Source organism: Haliaeetus albicilla, chromosome 14, assembly GCF_947461875.1.
Source record: "Haliaeetus albicilla chromosome 14, bHalAlb1.1, whole genome shotgun sequence".
NCBI classification, from domain to species: Eukaryota; Metazoa; Chordata; class Aves; order Accipitriformes; family Accipitridae; genus Haliaeetus; species Haliaeetus albicilla.
In genome coordinates this window covers 10,719,941-10,737,842 of record NC_091496.1, presented here as the reverse complement: position 1 = coordinate 10,737,842, position 17,902 = coordinate 10,719,941, and the positions used below count along the sequence as shown (strand labels likewise).

The following is a 17,902-nucleotide window of genomic DNA, read 5'->3' as shown; positions in this document are numbered from 1 at the left end:
TAAGTCAGTTAGAGTTAGGAAGCCACCAAGAAACGGAGAAGACTTCCGCAGACTTCTTTCCCAGATGTGAGTTAAATCTTTCTATAACAAGGAAATTACATATCTTCTAATTTTTTTAGGTAATTCATATTTCAAGCCCATTGCTGTAAATTGCTGCTAAATCTAAAAACGTATCTCTACACTTCACAAATATTTTTGAATAAGAAAATGGTAGGACCTGTGTTTTGTGTGAGCTTGCATGGCTTTTGGAATGAAGAGTGACAGTGATTTCTGCATCTACTTCAGAAACTTATGTCTTAATTTATTCCCTTCCTGTATTCCATTATCATTTTTTAAATTGCCACATCTGTACTTATGACATGATTATGAGCGTAATCCCCACAAATTACCATTTTTATGAGTAGAAGGGACAAGAAAAGAGCATTGATATAGTAAGTTCTATCAGAGGCAAGGAAATAGTTCCAAATTTCCCCTAAATTTGGCAAGATTTTACAGTGGTTCACAGAATTGCCTGTAGCACTGCTCCCTTCACAGTAAGCACTGCAGACCATACAAATAATAAAGTAGCAAATTGCACTGAACAGTGCTACCAGTCACGCACCTGCTCCATGGAGATATTTTTATAAATTACTGTCTGATTCCACTCAGGATTCAAGCTTTTCTGTATGTACTTAGTTCTCCTCTTGTACTCGGCACTGAATTTGAACAAAGGAAGGAAACATTACATTAGTGATCTTTTGGGTTTTTTCATTTCTAATGCAAAAAAACACCCACAAACCAAAAACCAGAAAAAGAACAGAACTGCATCTCTCATTTCTGCAACAACTCAAGGTTACAAGAGGACAACAACAGCCTTTGGGGTTTTTCTTAGCATGCTTTCCTGACATGGTTTTTTAAAACATCTTCTTCTGACTCTTCAGCAGGCTAGCTCTGCCTACAACCATTTCAGCATAAAGCATCAGTCAGCACATGCACATACACTTTGTTCTCTCATTGTAGGTGTTGGGCTCTGATCATAAATTGAAGTGATAATGCACTGATTTATTTTCTAAGACCATCCTCCTATTAGCACTTTAAAGTAGCATGAATCCATTATATTTATAGGTTGCAGTCTCTAATTACAGGAGTCCCATCTCACAAGAATGTTTAATGAATGCCATGGGGTAACTAATATCCTGTTAATGATAGAAACACTAATTTCTTATTGATCCTATTCTCTGCCTATACCTCTAACTGTACTGGAAACCAACATAACAGTCCATCAAGCTCATGATTGTTTTTATCAATAGCCAAGAATAAAAAGTTTGGCTGCATAATCTGTTTTTAAAAAGATTCGATAGTGCTTTCTATTGTACTTTCCATTTCCTGAGTATGGAGAAAGCAATACAGCAACCTTTAAGAGAATATGGATTCATTTAGTTCTGTGAGCTTTGATGTCAGATTTGCTTCCATTCCAATTTTAACTTAATATAAATTTTAATGGATGTCTCAGAAGAGCTGGGTAGGAGAACATGAGAAGCTTTTAATACTTTGAAAACCCAATGAGATATAAGGTAAAAAACCTCTTTTTGCCAGTCTGCAAGTCAACTGCCCTTTGTCTTCTGTTCAAACCTCTGATACATTAAAAGACTTACATGCTATATCTATTATTAAATTAAATGTGTCCAGGACTGTTCTCCAGCACTAAGGCCAAATGGCACACAGTGACCTCTATCTGCCCTATTAAACACTTTTATGGTTTCCCTACATTAGTTTTTGGTAGTGTGCTGTTCTCCTGATTCTCACTTCAAACTTTTGTTTGAACTGTGCTTTGGTTCACACTGTGGCATGGTCTCAGAGCTAATGAAATAGATTCCCTTCATACGAGATTAACTCAGAAGATACACTCCAGGGACTCATTTAATCAGCTAGTCACTAATGGTGTACCATGCGTCGTACCAGACTGGAGCAGGTCTGAATTAAGGTTATGTGAAAGACGCATGTGTTTTACTGACACACATATGTCAATGTTGGGTCTTCAGCACCAGCAGTTTCACTCCACAAACTCAATTCTACTGTGCAGTGCTCCCATTTAATTATTCTGGAGTGTCTAGTGGCCTTATTCTCCAAAAGAGGGTGGCCATATCCAAGCTGCCTACTAGACTGATATCTTTCAATGAAAGGGACTTGCAGCTATTTTTGCTCTTACATTTTGCTCTAGTCATTCTATGTAGTTCCATTTATTTTCTTGCAAAACATGCTATCCACTGTCTTCCAGTTTACCGAAAAATGTGAATGGCATTGGGACTGTGAAACAAAGTACCTGTCCACCTCTGCTTTTCTGAAAAGAAAGCAGCAGCTCTCCACAGTTCAGTCAGTTCTGTCAGCCACAACATACAATGGTATATATTTTTTTTTTTTTGGGGGGGGGGGAGGAGGACGATATTCTTTTTTCTTGTGTGTCAGTAAGAAAAGGATGCATTAAAATCTAGGGAGACCAAGAACATATGAAAAAGAAACTCATGCAAAGTTATTTCTTTGCATATCTTGGAAGGAAAGCCGAAATACAAAATCTGAATCCTTTTGGAAACTAGATTTTGATGGCAACTCCTGTTCAGTAATGCACTTAAATTTTTCAAGCACCTCATTAGCCTTCTTTTCCAACTCTCTGAACTGAAAAAAGCATCGCAATCACCCAAAGTATTAATGAGATTTGACTGACCCTTATGGAGACACAGGACATGGGTAAGTGACAGCTGGGCAGGCAGCATCTCTCTCTCTGGGCTCACAGTACTTCTCAAACGAATGTCTATTCTGATCAACTATTAATGAAATATTAACTAATCAAAAGTTCTTCTACACCCAGAGTAACCCATTTACTTCTTACCTAAACTAAACCAGGGTAGTATTATGCAGCTTGGGCCTGTCTAAATGTCATATGATCTACTGGATTTAAGGAACTGATACACTTTCATCTTTGTGAAGAAAGTAGGAAAGGACCCTTTGCACACTCAGCCAAGAAAATGACGCCATGACATTCCCTTCCATTTCATGGATTTCCTTTTGCAATATTACAACCTCATCACCTTTTCAAAGTTTCTGAGTTTTTTCAGAAATATGTGAGAAGATGATTCATGCAGCGTTGAGTTTCAGAGCTGGCAGTGACAAAAGGTAAATGTGTTGTTAACATGGTAACTCTGGAGTATTTCCAGTGAAATCCATAGTATCTGGATCTAAACTGGCAAAGGTGGTGTTAGCTGACATTGATGTAACCTACGGTCTGGATCTGTTGCAGAGGGAAGCAGGAGACCCTGACCACTTCTAAGGAGGTGTGGACCCAGGCTAAGCTGGATGACAGCTGAAGATTTCTAGACCTCTGAAGGGAAGGATCTGGCAAATACATTAAGTTCATACCGCTGATGCAACTTTCCCCCAACAATTGTGATTAAGAGATGGAGATGATTTAATAAAATGCATTCATTAAACCAGTCTATACCTAGTATGAAATAATTTGCACTTGAAATTCTCAGAGTATGCTGTGTGAAAAGATACAAACTGCATTAGCCTCTTCTTTCTCATTTCTCTATGTTTCCTTAATTATAATTTATTAACACATAATACCACTGAAAGTACAATGAAAAAAGTATTATAGAATGACTGCATATAAAATGTGGCATTTAAGAACATTCATTAAATAATTTTATTAATGAAGAAAAAGACTGATGATAGAGAAGATCTGTTTATTGAAATTCATCTGCTGACTTGTTTCATCAGTTTTCTACTTTTAAACAAATTTAGAATTTAGGCTGAAATACTGTTCTTATGTACTTAGCCTGGGCTGATATTAGTATATCGTGAGAATGGAGTTTTGCCTTATGTTTCCAACTCCAGGACAAACAAAGCACTAATAATTCAATAGGTAAAAATTCAACTTTGTTTATGACAAAACCCCCATTTTTGTGGTCAAGCAGCTTTAAAGCCAGCTGTGCAATTATCTAGAATTATACCTGGCTTTAATGTCTATACGCTGTGCAAGGTATATAGAGAAAAATGTTCCATTTCATTGCCAAACAGTGCCTGTTTCTCTTGGCACTAACACCACTCAAAATCTTGATACAAGTTCACAGTTAACTGTTTTGCAACTTTCAGTGAGTGAGAATGAATCTTTAGATATCTTTGAACTAAATTCTTCCAGAATTCACAAGGAATTTTGTTTGTCATCAAACTTTGGCCCTAGAATATTACTGCACCAGGAAGCATTAATTACTCATTTCCAGTTCTTGCTGACCTGGAAAAGGGATTTATTAGAGAATGAACAGCAAAACCATGCTGCAATTGTGTGCCATCAAAACTCAAGAGAAATCTATAGTTCAATGCACAGGTTTATCATATCATGCATGCATACAAAAATGAAAGAATAAAATTGGAAGATAGCACACTCTACCTTGCATTTTGGACAACCATGACTTGACTGCATATCCAGCATTTACAGAGTTAGGAACACAGAGGAAGCAGTGTGAGAGAAAATGGGAACAGAGATAAAGAAAACATGTGAATAATGGGTAGTTTCTAGTTTCAGAATCAAAGGAAATAGAGGCATTGAGAAGAATAAGAAGTCTAGCGTGGACTGAACTACAGATAAAAGATATTCAGTAGCAATTCAAGCTTGTGCTTTCAGAAACAAGTTTAGCGCTTTTGAGAAGCTCTTCATTTTCATTATTCCCTAAAGCCCCAAGTTAAATGCAAAATTGTAACAATACCATGTTTTAAAATAAAGAACCCAAATAAAACTAAAATCCAAATTCTTCATAACTTGGCAGCAAGTTTAAACCTATACTTGGATCTGCCTTAGACCTCTGCAGAGTGAATGTCTCTCTAGTTCAGTCTTATTTCTACACCAGTGAATGTACCTGCAAAATTCCCAGTAAGATTGATTTGACAAATATCTTACAAGACTTTTAGGTGCATTAAAAAAACCCTCAAGACTTAGGCCCTGTTCCCATGATATTCAGTAAGAGTTTCGGGCCCAGTGCCACTGAACAATATTGAATGCTGTATAGCTGGAATTAGCAAGCTACAAAAGAATACGCCTGCCTTTAGTTGTACCATTCATGCGCTTTTAGCGGTGCTTGCCTATATGTCAAATGCTGCACTGTGACCTGAGCATGCACTTTCCTGTTATTTTGAAGAGAACAGAAATACAGATTTTTAGTTGTGTCATCCTAGCCTGAGAGTCTTTTAGGATGAGTGTGATTACACAAGCAGAGAAGTTTGCAGGAATTTGTCTTTGCAACCTAAGGTCTGATCCATCAGCCTAACTTTACATATATGTATTGTGTCACTGAAGTCAGCAGTATTATTATAACCATGTATACTTATGCATACATGTGACACTCTGCAACTTTAGGGCACAAAAAAGAGTTATAATATTGCTGATACAGAAACATATCTTTCAAAGGAAACACTAATGAGCTATTTGTAATTACAGAGTCTAAAAAAGCAATGGTCTGTGAAAAAGTGATTAGTGATTTGTATAGTCATTAGATACAAAATCACCAGGATTTCTAAAACCAAATCTTAGCTCTTAAAAAAAAAGTTGTAAAAAATCACATGGAATGAATGTTTTCTGACTAGTATTTCTCACCTTTGATATTATACTGCAACCTTAAATTTATCTCAGAAACTGTAATTCTGTATGTTTGCAAATCTGTCCCAAATTCGGAATGTCTTGAGCTGAAGCAAACATTCCATGTTAACCTTAACATGTAGCTTTCTATATTACAGAAAGTATTGTATATATTTAGTACATTTGAGTAAAGTCTGTTGTTCTTTTAATACATATTTTTGCATGTATTAGAATTTTTAAATGGAAACATGAAAAAAAATAAAAAACTACAGGAATGATCATGAAGTCCCCGAGGTCATTAGCAAAGTATGCACATTCTCCTGCGAGTAGGATCTGGCTCTCTATTAAAAATCCACCATTTTTCCTGGTGTTGGACCTGGATTTTCTATAGTAATAACTTTCAGTTCCGTTTATTAGTGACAAGTAACAGACCCAAATTAAAAGAAAGCTCAGGTTAAAATTTCCTCTATACTTACCCTCTCCCTGGAAGAAGATAAACTTTAACAAAGGGATCCGAATAGCCATTGTTGTCTCTGGGAGCGAGGTTTCTTGCCTGAAGGATGTGGATGATAAGGTTGCCAAGGTGTTTGTCATAGTTGATTTGAAGCTAGAGAATGCATTAAAACACAGAAAGATTATTTGTTATTTTCACTTCCCAAATGATTTGATACCTCTCTTAAATTCTTTGAATAAAATACATTTTAGACCTTTACTTTGTCTGGAAATAAACACATTTTGGAAGTCTCTCTCTTTCTCTCCTGACTAGAATGAGATGCTAGATGATTATGTTGGATCTTGAAACAAATTTTGCTTTCAAAGTCTGCCAGTATTGGCAAAAAAAAAAAAAAAAAAAAAAAAGGAAACACATGTATTGATCTATTCCAATCAGGAAAAAGGAGATGAAATTTGAACCCTTGATATTATTCTGAGCATATAGCCAGCTTATGGAGTAAGAATTACACAAATTCTGACAACCTGGAGCCCAAGCCTGGGAAGAATGTTATAATACTATGGAAAGACTCATAGTACTGGTATAGGAGTGAGGGATTAATTAAGGAAAAAAAAGACAGAAATTTATAGGAAGTTAGGCTTCATTTATTCTTCTGGTCCCAGTTCCACTGTTTTAAAAAGCTAGCATAAAGTCAGTTTACATAAGAGATAACCACAAACTTGGCTTTGTATGGAAATAAATACACTGTACTATGAGGAACCCACAGCACTCTCTGCTTAAATGTAAACAGTCTGGGAATTTCTGAAGTAAACCACGGTAAGTGCCCAAAGATTAAAGATTAGAATGAATCTCACTGCTTTTTTAGCCCCTTCAGGAACAACAGCATTTTCCATCCTTCTGTTTGTATTACACAAGCCAACATTAAAGACAGAGGCAAAAATCAAGCACTGACTTACATAAGTGACATTTCAAGGGGTTGGAGTTGAATAAAAAATCAGTTAATGGAGCTTGTTTTCTGCAAACTTAATCATCAGAAAAACGCAGCCAGTAGCAACAGCAATTTCCACAGCAAAACCTACAAATTTACCTGAATTTCTCCAGTGATTGGATGGGAAGCAGACTTCATAGTTTCCGTGGGCTGCGAGATTAAAATACATAAATAAATACATAGGCGCACACTCACAAATATACACATAGGCATATTGGAAATAATAGATTTTCAAAGTTAACTTTTGTAACAGGTGTTGCTTATACTCCTGTATTGCCACACATTTTTAAAAAACATTTAATTGTCTCCAATTTGTATGCTCAAAACTAATAGTTACGGTATTCAACAGCACTTAAAGTCCATCCCAGCCATTTTAATCAGCCTTCGTGCAAGTACAGAATCAGACAACTTGAACACCAAAGTCTTTACAGTCTGAGCAGATTGGTCACACAAGGAGGCATGGGGAGAAAAAAACATATAGCATTAACCCTGTGTAACAAAAGTGAATGTTGCAAAGAGAAACCAAGTACCATGTCAAACACAACACAGCCATATTTCTATTGAAAGGCAAAGGTTACACTAGTTTAAATTGAGTTTAGATGAAAGTGAGTAGAAAGAGCGGAAAGAATGGTATTAAAACTGAGTGATGTATATAAGTGGATTTCACAACTGCAGCCATCTCATATAGTATTTTTTGCTTTATTCTGTGTTTTCTGATAATCAATTCAGCAACACCACTTCATTTTCAAATTCGTCCACACACTTTCCATGACATGAAATTTAAATTTTCTGTTCTCCCCTTTACAATGCTGTATAATCATGCTTGCCTCTCTCTGTTCTCTATCACTGAGCTTCTCTAGGTTGCTGACAAAAGCAATAAAATCCTTGGTGTCTTCTTTTTTCCCCTTTTCTTCCCACCTGTTCGTTAGTAGTTGGAAATTAATAGCACCATTTGCTTCAAATCCTGGACTCTCAAAAATATGCTGTTCTGTTAAACGGTGGTGCCCTTGAGCCAGCCTGGACCTACCTCTAATCTGCAAGCCATCAGTCAAGCAAGAAAACTCTCTCTGGTTCAGTAGCAGGATTTGAATATTTTTGCATTCTCTCCACAGCTGCTTCCTTGGTTGATGCAGCAGAAAACAAAGGATGCAAACAAGGACAAACCTACTGGTCTCTGAAGACTGGTCTGGAAATCATCTTTTCCTATTCTTCCAGACATGACCAGCAGCCCGACCTATTATTCTGTGTAATTAGGATTTCTTTCACTTTCTGAGTAGAGTAAAACTCATCTGCCTTTTTTGTGCTGCCCTACCCTCCAGAAGAACCCTTAGACATTTTCTCAGGATGTTGGATATGAATGGTTTTAAATTAGGCCAATGCAGACCCCTTATCTCCTGCACCAGAGCATGAAGTTAAGGTGATGCACTACCCTTTTCAAGTTTGTGATGAAGAAACATCCCTTCAATCACTCAGATATGCAGACTGGAGCTAGCCAGAAAAATCTCAGCCAAACTAGTGCAATGAAAACATGGGAGAAAAACAGCCCAAACCTGCCTATTATATAGTTATATTCACTGTCTTGTGGTGCCTTATTTTTGTTTGTTTTACAGGCTTTACCTTGCCTTCTAGATTTGTTTCTTTATGAACACAAGCTTTTTTCAGAAAAAAAGTGTTGATTTTTCTTGAGATGCGTGTGCCTCTCAAAAATAGTTCTCATGGAAAATTTTTAAATCAGCTTTTCTTGGTACCTTACAAAGCTTTTAAATAAGTGTAATCCCTCTAACAGCTAAAATAGGTCATCAATAGTTTATAAAATGTTCTGAATCTTAAATGATATTTTAGATTGATAGCAAACTACTCCGAAAACTTGTTGGGTCCTTGAAAGAACATTCAAAAAGAGAATTTCACGTCTTTTGCCAAAGACAGAGACCTACCTGAGCATCATGCAGACTTTCAAAGTAGGGCTTAAATGGCTTACATTTCTCATACCTTACCTCTGGAAATGGATTTTATTATACTTTAATAGTTCTGACCTCAGTCTGTACTAGCAGTGACAATACTGACAATGCTACAAAATAACATGGAGTTAGCTGTGCTGTGGCTACAAAATCAGTGCTGGCTAGTCTAAATGCTCTAATTTTTCAGAAGTTTGAATAGTAAAAATAATGAGTTTGTTCACTCCAAATATGTAATACAGAATGTATTAGTACAGATACTGTAGAAGGAGTGCAGAGAAAAAGAAATGGGCATGCTGAATTTGTGTGGGGACTTCCAAAGGTGGTTTAAGTGGAGTTCCCTTTAGCCGTGCAGTTACTTTGCTTTTATCTACTTGTCTGTAAAAATAAATGTGCATTTTTGTGTTTCTGTATCATTGTTAAATCTCTGTATTCATACAAAAGGCTGTGATTCAGCATATTAAATATCTGGGGTTTTCTCTGATGTCAGCTGATTTAAAACTGATCATGAAGAACTACCCAAATATTTCAAAGAAACATGAATAATTTAGGCTCAAAGAGACCTTTCAAGGTCACCTGGTCTAACCCCCAGCTCAGAGCTGGGCCAACTTTGAAGTTGGATGTGGATTGAAAGGCAGAGATGCAAATAAATATCTTTCTTTTTATCAGGGCCTCAGTGAGGATTAATTTGAAAAGAAGGAAAAGTATTTCACTGCTGACTTCTCTAGGAGCTAAAGGATCTGAGGATTTAGAAAAACAACCCATTCTTCAAGACACAAAGACAACTAAATGTTTCTATAGGGCATTTATAACCTGGATGTAATCTGCACTGTAGAATGATCATGCATTTACATTACAAAAGAAACAGGTCTGCACAGGATATAGTCAGCTCAAGGCTCCCAAAGGTTAAATCTCTCTTGTGGTGGCTAATCTAATTTCAATTTGATTTCTTTTGATACTTCCTGCATGCACTCACACACCCTGTGTAAGAGCCGGTGCTTTGTAAATGCCATCACACCTGCTGGAGAAGGTTGTCATTACCATGTGAAACTTGTTAATGCCAGGCTCTGATGCTACGCACTATCACTTTCTGTAGTAATGGGACAAAGCACTAAATATGAGAGAATCGGCACTGCAGAATATCAAAGAGAATCCTACAACATTTATGGAGTGTATATGCTGTACAAAAAGCTTAAAAAAAAAAAAAAGAAAGATTTTGCTTGCTAAAAATAAGAACAGTCGCAAAAACAAGATCTAGGCAGTTTGGATATTTAGTCTTTCATGATACTTTGGCAAGGCTACAGCCTGCCTAGAAATGCTGTCAGCCCAAGGCAAAGAGCAGTTCCAGAAAGGATGAGCAGTAGCTTTCTCTTCTAACAGAGCTCAACACCATTATAAACTTGGCCTGCAGTCAATGAACAGAAACTATACAAGTCAACAAAAGCTACGGTTGTTATGAAGGAAATGCCTCCCAACATGATTTTCAGAAATAAGCAAAGAATATTTAAAATATTTGCCTGATTAGTTTTGACTTTTGCATCCCCTACATAAAGGCATTAGTTTTAATAATTTTTTGTTTCATCTTTATAAGCCTTCAGCTGAATTTGCATAAAAGATTACTAAATCCTCTGTGAAGCAGGAGATTAAATTTATGCATCTAACTTTAGGTCACCTGCTACAGTGCCAGTCTTCTCATGTGGACAGAGAGGGGCACTTCTCCAGGATACACTGTACACCAAGGATTTATGGATCTCCATATACTATGCAGTGGATTTAGGAATGTGATTTATCTAACCAAATGAAAGGGGTTTCAGTGTAGACACTGAAGCGACACCTGCACTAAGAGCCCTGCCCTCTCCTTCCCATGCAGTGCATGCACTTCAACGCCAGGTTTCATCCAGTCTCAGGAATTGTATTTCAGAAGTGCATTATTCTCACTAGTACACATAAAGCACAGGGCAAACTAGTTCATATGTAGATGTACATAATATTCAGAGTAAGGTGTAATGAAACCAACTATTCACCTGATGATTAGGCAATTCTGCCACATCCCTGAAGTTAGGTGCAGTAAATCTTGGATTATGGATTTAATTTGTGCATCATAGACCTGAATTAGTTCATTAAAGGCTATGGGAATTGTGGCCAGGCAGAATTACTATCCAAAACAAACTGACCAACAAGGACATTTACAGTTTTTGCTAAATTGCTGGATGAAAGAGACATTTTTTGTGTTTCCTCTCACATGAAAGTTATGTAAGCGTATTGAAGAGCTATCTGAAATCAGCAGGCACCATTTCTGGTTTTTGTTTGTACAGTACCTAACACTTTTGTAGTCCAAATCACAGCCATAGCTTCAACAGCACAAAAATACAAACATAACAATAATGCAGTAGGAACCTGACAGTCCCAAGAAGTAATAAAAATGCAGAGAAATAAACACATAGAAAGCACCTTGTTTGCAATGTGACGCTTTGCTTCCAATAGTAAGACAGTGAGAAACTGAGTATTCAGGATAGCAATCAGGTTTAGCTGTCTTGCAAATTGCTTAAGCAAATGCAGTCTTCACAGGATTGATTTTCACTTCAGGTGTTAACTTTTTTGACACAAAATGCAAAAATGTGACAGATGACTTTATGATCTAGTTTCCAGCTTCAGCTGTGAAAAAATGCTACCAAATTCCCACTCTGCCCTTCCAGGTGTGCAGGTGGGTGCACAAGGAGAAAAAAGTTCAGCTGAGAAATGGACAGGATGTGGCAAAGAAAATGAGAAACTGTGCTTAACAAGTTCACAGGAATTAGCTAGTGACAAAACACATTTTGATGGTAAATTTATTTTTCATTCTTTCCTTGGCTTTCAGAGAAATGCTTAGTATTGCTATGATTATTCACAGCTTGTAACACTTCAAACAGTAGCTTAGTACAGAGAGGGAAATTATGGTCTTAGTAATATCAGCTTCCTCTGTGGAACTAGTATCTCAACATCATGTAGGATGCACTTTAAAAGCAACAGCAACAAAGACTGAAAAGAGCAATTATTTTGTTTAAAAACAATAATATTAAGTTCATGAAATCTATTTTCAGAGAGGGCCCAACCTTTTATAACCTGGGATAAATCACATAATTTCCTTTCCTTGTTTCCAAATTCTACAGCTGAACAGTAATACTCAACACTTGTATGGAAATGAATTCATCAATATGTGCTGTGATTTCTTGCTACATTAAAGAAGATAAATAGTCAGTTTCTTCTTGTCATCAAAATGTTTTTGCTGCATAACTAAGAAGTTTCTTACCTTGCTGCTGTGCCGCTTTTTACTCACAGAGGGAGAACCAGGCTGACCAGGGCTGGGAACAGCGCTGGAGGTGGCAGAAGTGGTTCCAGAGTGAACATGAGATCCCTTTTCCACTCCCGAGGAAGCAACTAGAGGTGACTGCTGTAGAGAAACCTTTTGGAGCTCTGCAGCAAGCTGCTTGGGATCAACCCCTGGGGACTTGGCTTTATCTACTGGATTAAAGTAAGACAGCTTTATATTGGTAATTGCTACCACATTCAGATCCATCTTGCCATGGTACAGGGACAAGATAATGATCTTTACAAATTTTCGTATCATCTGCTGGTATACTTTGAAGATGCAAAAGGCAACCTATAAAAAATAGACATCTCCCCCACAACATCAACATCCCAATTCCAATCTTTCTACTCAACATGCTGTCAACCACTGTTACTCATCTCACAAGTTTTCTGAGAAGGTTATTCTCTAGCTGAAGAAAAACAGGCCTTGCTGATCACACTGAATCATCCTGGAGCAAATTACAGTTTTAAAGACTGGCCTATGCTAACTTCCACTGCTTGGAACTGGTCCAGTTTCACCAAGTATCTGAACTTTGTTGCAACAAGCTTTAATTTCAACTTTTTTTTTTTTTCATCATCTGGACATTCAATAAAACTGAATTCTGCTCCTGAGATAATTTATGTAAAAATAAAGAGAAAAGGAGCTCAAAACTTTAGCACTGCAAATTAAACAAAGCAGAATAAAATGAGATCAAATGAAGAGTAAAAGCCCTGATTCATCTTTCCTTATTACACACACCTATGTGAGGCATCTGTGGTAGGAGTCTGCTTGCCCTCCCTGCTGCCCAGGAAGGAGTGAGGAGAATTTACCTTTTATAGATGGCAATCTCCTTTTATTAGAGAAATGAGATCAAGTAAGTTTCATGTGTGCCTTAAAATGCATAGAGTTCAAAGGATACTAGGCTCAGCTTGCTTCCCAGGTTCTCAGAAGTATGAGAGGTTTAAGGCAATACATTAGCCTTATTCTTTCCAAAGCAGTCTGCAAAATCTCAGAGGTGATGGCAAGAAAGACTTGGCTTGGCAGCCAGAAGGGACTCTACAGGTTGTTCCAACTAAGAAACTACTAGAAGATTGCTAGACTAGGAGGAAGCATGCCTGCAAGAATGGGATAATTTAGTTTTATTTCTGTTCTTTCTCATTTTGAGTTTTCTCCATTAATAAAGAATATTTTTCATTCTAGCTTTAATCCTTTCAAAACCCAATTTCAGTGGCTATGAATGCCTTTGGTGTTTTTGATCTGCTCACTACAAAAAAAAATTGTGGGTAGCTCTGCCTCAAAGCTCTGTCAGACTCAGTGTTTGCTTTCAGTTAATATCAATAACATCCATTTTCAACAAAAGGTAGCTTGATGGTAAGTATATTAACAGATGGGAAGAGTTACATGGTCAGAAAACAGAGGATTTAATCCAGGTAACTTGTGTACTGATTGATAAAAGAGTAGCCACAAAACCACAGAATTCAGAATGGACCCATGAGATGCTGAGTGAAACACTTTTAGTCTGCACTCAGCTTGCTGAAGGGCTACATTACAAGCAGGGTTGTGGATATTGGTTTAATGTTAGATTAGATATGACTAATACCATGACTGGAGTTTGCAGTCATGGTATTGATTGAATAGAAGGGAATCCCCCCACAAAAGCACTGCCATCTTAGGAGTCACATAACAAAACGTCACACAAACTACTTCCTATTGCATCCCTGTATCCTAGTAAATACTATATTTTCATTACTAATGAGAGGCCACAAGCCTTGTATCATGCTAACATAGGCCTTAGGGCTTGTTGTGTGTTATTCAGACTTGCTCCAGTTTGCTAGGAGCTTTATTTTAGCTGGTCTGGCTGCAACAACAACTGTCTAATGACAAGATGGCTATAACCTTAATTTGTCTGAATTATGTTTCACCTTGTATAATTGTATGGTATAATGCCCATTCTTCATAATTTTGATATATAAAGGCACAACACTAATCGCACTGTGTAGACTGAAATATTTCTGACTCCAGATTAATAATGCAGCTTATAGAAGCACGGGCCTGGGGTGACAGCAAGGTTTGGGCACACAACGATAGCTGAGGCCCCAGGGATACCAGCAACTTGCTGGTCAGTTACTGGCATTGATGCAACTTCAGGACCTGGGCAAAATAAATTTTAGGGGCAACAGAAGGAACAAAGAACAAGAATATATCACATGTGAAGTGTACAATATCCAGTGAAGTCTTATGCAACGCAGAGCTGCTGACCAGTGAGGAAAGAGCAAGGCATGCTAGAAAAGCTAAAAAAGGCCCCAAGCAGATCCTGAAGTGAAGAGGAAGGAATCATCAACATCATCCACCTCCCAGCAAGGAGGAGTCAAAAACTCTCTCCACAAACATCACACTCTCCCAGCAAATTCCTCAGGACATTGTCGACTTGCTGCAATGTCCCTGGAGTGAAAGCTCTGCCCGCGGCCGCTGAAGGGGGACCATTACGCCACAGTTTTCTGTGGCATGTATAGATGAAGGGGTAGCTAGCGGGAGGTTTCCCCTGGATAACAAATGTTAGCTGCCGTATTGTTACTGAGATTTCCTTTGTATTAATTAGACAGTGTAGACTGTGTCAGTATGGATTGAACTGGGCTAATAGTAACAACCAACAATAAATGCTCGGCTTTGTATATAAGGTGTGGTCCCCTTTCTGCCTACGGCAAGATTTGGGATGTAACACCTGAGCTTACAATGGTAATATCCTAGCTTACATCACATCCAATTTTCAGCTGCTATCCGGTCCTACAGTATCAAAGCAACAGCTTGTCGCTTACCTGCCTTCACTGGCTCATGCAACTCCAGGTGCTGGGGATTCTCAGAGTCTGAGAGCATGTTCAGGTCCCTAAAGAAAGCGATGAGAAGCCTGAGACAAAAGAAACTCTTTCCTCATACCCTCATTATTATATTAAGTAGATAAATGAATAGTGGTTCATGACAGAAAGCAGCTCCCAAGCATGGCCCCTTCTTAGCTGTTTGTATTTGCAATGCTGTCAAAGAGCTGAGAAGAAAAGGTTCTTTTAAGGTGAAATCTTTAATGGATTGAATGTAAGTTTATACATTTCTCGTGATGCTTAAATGACTTTTATCTAAAGGATACAGATTTCAGTAAAAGTCAAGTTAGTGCTAAATTATCATCTTTCTCTAACCCCAGTAAATTCAGTGAATTGTATGTGTACCAATGAGAGGAGATTGTGGCCCGACAATGGAGATATCATTGTTTATAAAAGCATAATTACTAACATCTGCCTCAGATCATCTTTTCTTATGACTTTAGAAAGAAAAAAGAACAAACAGACCTCCCACACTCACAGTGAACTCTTGCTAATTATTACATTGATGCTTCATGCTAACAAAGGTTCCACCTTAACAACTGTAAATTTAAAAAAAAAAAAAAAAGAAAGCCATGAAAAGCCAAAAAAAATGGAAACAGAAAGATGGGGAAAAACTCACAGTCTTACACATATTTCTGCTTCCCCACTCTGTTGAATAATAATGCTCTGGACTTCTTCATAAGTTTTCCCAGTCAAGGGGATGCCATTCCATTCCAGCACCTGCATTCCTAAGAAGGCAAAAGCAGCATGAGGTCAAGTGCTCAGATTTTGACAAAGGCATCAGATAGACTGCTTTGACAAGAAGATTTGATGTGACATTCAGTGAATGTTGTTTAAATGGCACAATACATTAGCAAAGACCTTTCACTTCACACAGATTAGACTGTTGAATGTTTTGTCCCATCAGCTATAACTTACCTGTTGAAACAAGTCAGGAGATTAATTCCTTTCTGATTCAAACTATACATGCACTCTTCACAGTCGGGGTTGCATGATACTGAAAAACTTTTGCAATATCAAAAACATGCACACTTACCAACATGGCAAGGAACCAAACATTTTATATATCAGACATTTCCTGGCCAGCCATGGTCTTGGAAGATAACTGTTCCATACAGTGGCACTTTGCTGTTAAGAAGCTGAGCCTCAAAATGGGACTAAATTTGTGAATGTAATTTGGTAATTAAAATACATTTTCTTTACTTTGTCACTTAAGAAAACACAACAAGATGAAGGCAGTTGGGCAAATTGATTTTAAATGAAAAATGTACCTCCACATTTCAAACATCAGCCTGGAAATACTCAGGTTTAAATTCTTCTTCCATATCTTCTCTTATGAAAAAGTGTCAAAACAGCTAAACAAAATTCATTGTGGAAGATAGGAACAGAGCTATGATAAACAGGCTGAAAAATACTGTTTACTGATCTAATCTCTTGTGTCTTCCAGGTATCCCAGGACTGAGCCAGGAGACTTGATATGGAGGAAGGTATCACTATAAGGAAGTTTTATGCTCAGTATTTGCAGAGTCTCTATAAATCTGGTGAGGTGTATTCTGATAAGATGAGAAATCTTTTGGTTACAGTAAAATGCTTACAAAAAGCAAACTGTAGATTCATATCTGGGAGTTACAACTCAAGTTTTGAGAGCTGCATTCATATTTTGAAGTAGTTAGTCATAAGGACGAGTCCAAAGAGATTAACTTCTCTGAGTCTATGATTCTATGATTCTCACTCATGTACAAATGTCAAAATCCAAGCCTCAGGCTCTAGAGGAAAAAATTGCTTAATGGGACAAGATACTGAATTCTTAATAGTCCTCTAAAAGCAATGTATTACAAAACATCTGAAAACCACATCACCCACACAGCAAGGAAAACCACAAACACTTAGCTTGCTACCACTTACACAGATACAACCAAGTCTTCAACTGGGTCATATTTTTATTTCAAAATCCTGTGCTGTTGCATATAACAAATGGGAAAAATAATGAAGTGAAATGTGGAGATAAACTTATAGGAAAACAAGCTGCTAAATAAAATATAATGAGAATTGTTCATGGAATAAAGCAGATGAAATTATTTGACAATGAAAGAATATGAGAAATAAAGACTATAAGTTCATATTACAAAAATTTCCCCAGGATTCCATGACTTAGGATTTGAAATATCAGATTTGCTCATAACTTTTCTCAATAAGAATTTATCATTTTGTCTGCAGCAATTTACAGAAATACAGACTGTGCAGAATGACTAAAAAGTGATGCTCAGAAGGCAGTAAAGCCAGCTGCTTACTGCCAAAATAGATTTGTCTTTTCCTAAAATTTAGCCCCTTTCATTTACCAGCCATCATTCAAAAGTATGATGCTGCTTTTGCTTGTTAGAGCAGATCTGGTTTTAAGCTCAGTTCCTCTGGAATAAAGCAGCAGCAATTATGAATAAACGCAGCTCCCCCTGATTTTCTGCCATACAAATATAATAGCATGCACTCTGTCTTTAGAATGCTTCTATAAAGGAAGGAACTGAAGTTATTTTTGTTTGCCTATCAATGTGTGCCTTCATAATGCTATTGTGGCATAGCATGTTGAGTAAGACAGTACGAACCTCTTGAGTAAGATGAGCCAAGCCACCACTTCTATGTACTGGCAATGAACAAGAATAAAACTAGAAAGTTTTAGATATTTGAGAAAGTGGTTAACATTCTTT

At 37.3% G+C, this 17,902-nt stretch overlaps 1 protein-coding gene across 8 annotated transcripts in view; it reads right to left on the bottom strand.

Moving 5' to 3' along the window:
- PCLO (piccolo presynaptic cytomatrix protein) overlaps positions 1-17,902 on the bottom strand; it is a 384,880-nt gene that overhangs the window by 76,298 nt on the left and 290,680 nt on the right. For 7 of the 8 annotated variants that reach the window (XM_069801695.1, XM_069801688.1, XM_069801689.1 and 4 more), the window contains exons 11-17: positions 15,820-15,928; positions 15,144-15,211; positions 12,289-12,500; positions 7,144-7,194; positions 6,082-6,212; positions 4,424-4,450; positions 602-695 (exon numbers count right to left, since the gene is read on the bottom strand). In XM_069801695.1, coding sequence (XP_069657796.1) covers positions 602-695; positions 4,424-4,450; positions 6,082-6,212; positions 7,144-7,194; positions 12,289-12,500; positions 15,144-15,211; positions 15,820-15,928 — 692 coding nt within the window. The remainder of the gene's footprint in view (positions 1-601; positions 696-4,423; positions 4,451-6,081; positions 6,213-7,143; positions 7,195-12,288; positions 12,501-15,143; positions 15,212-15,819; positions 15,929-17,902) is intronic. The other variant, XM_069801691.1, reaches the window with a different exon arrangement.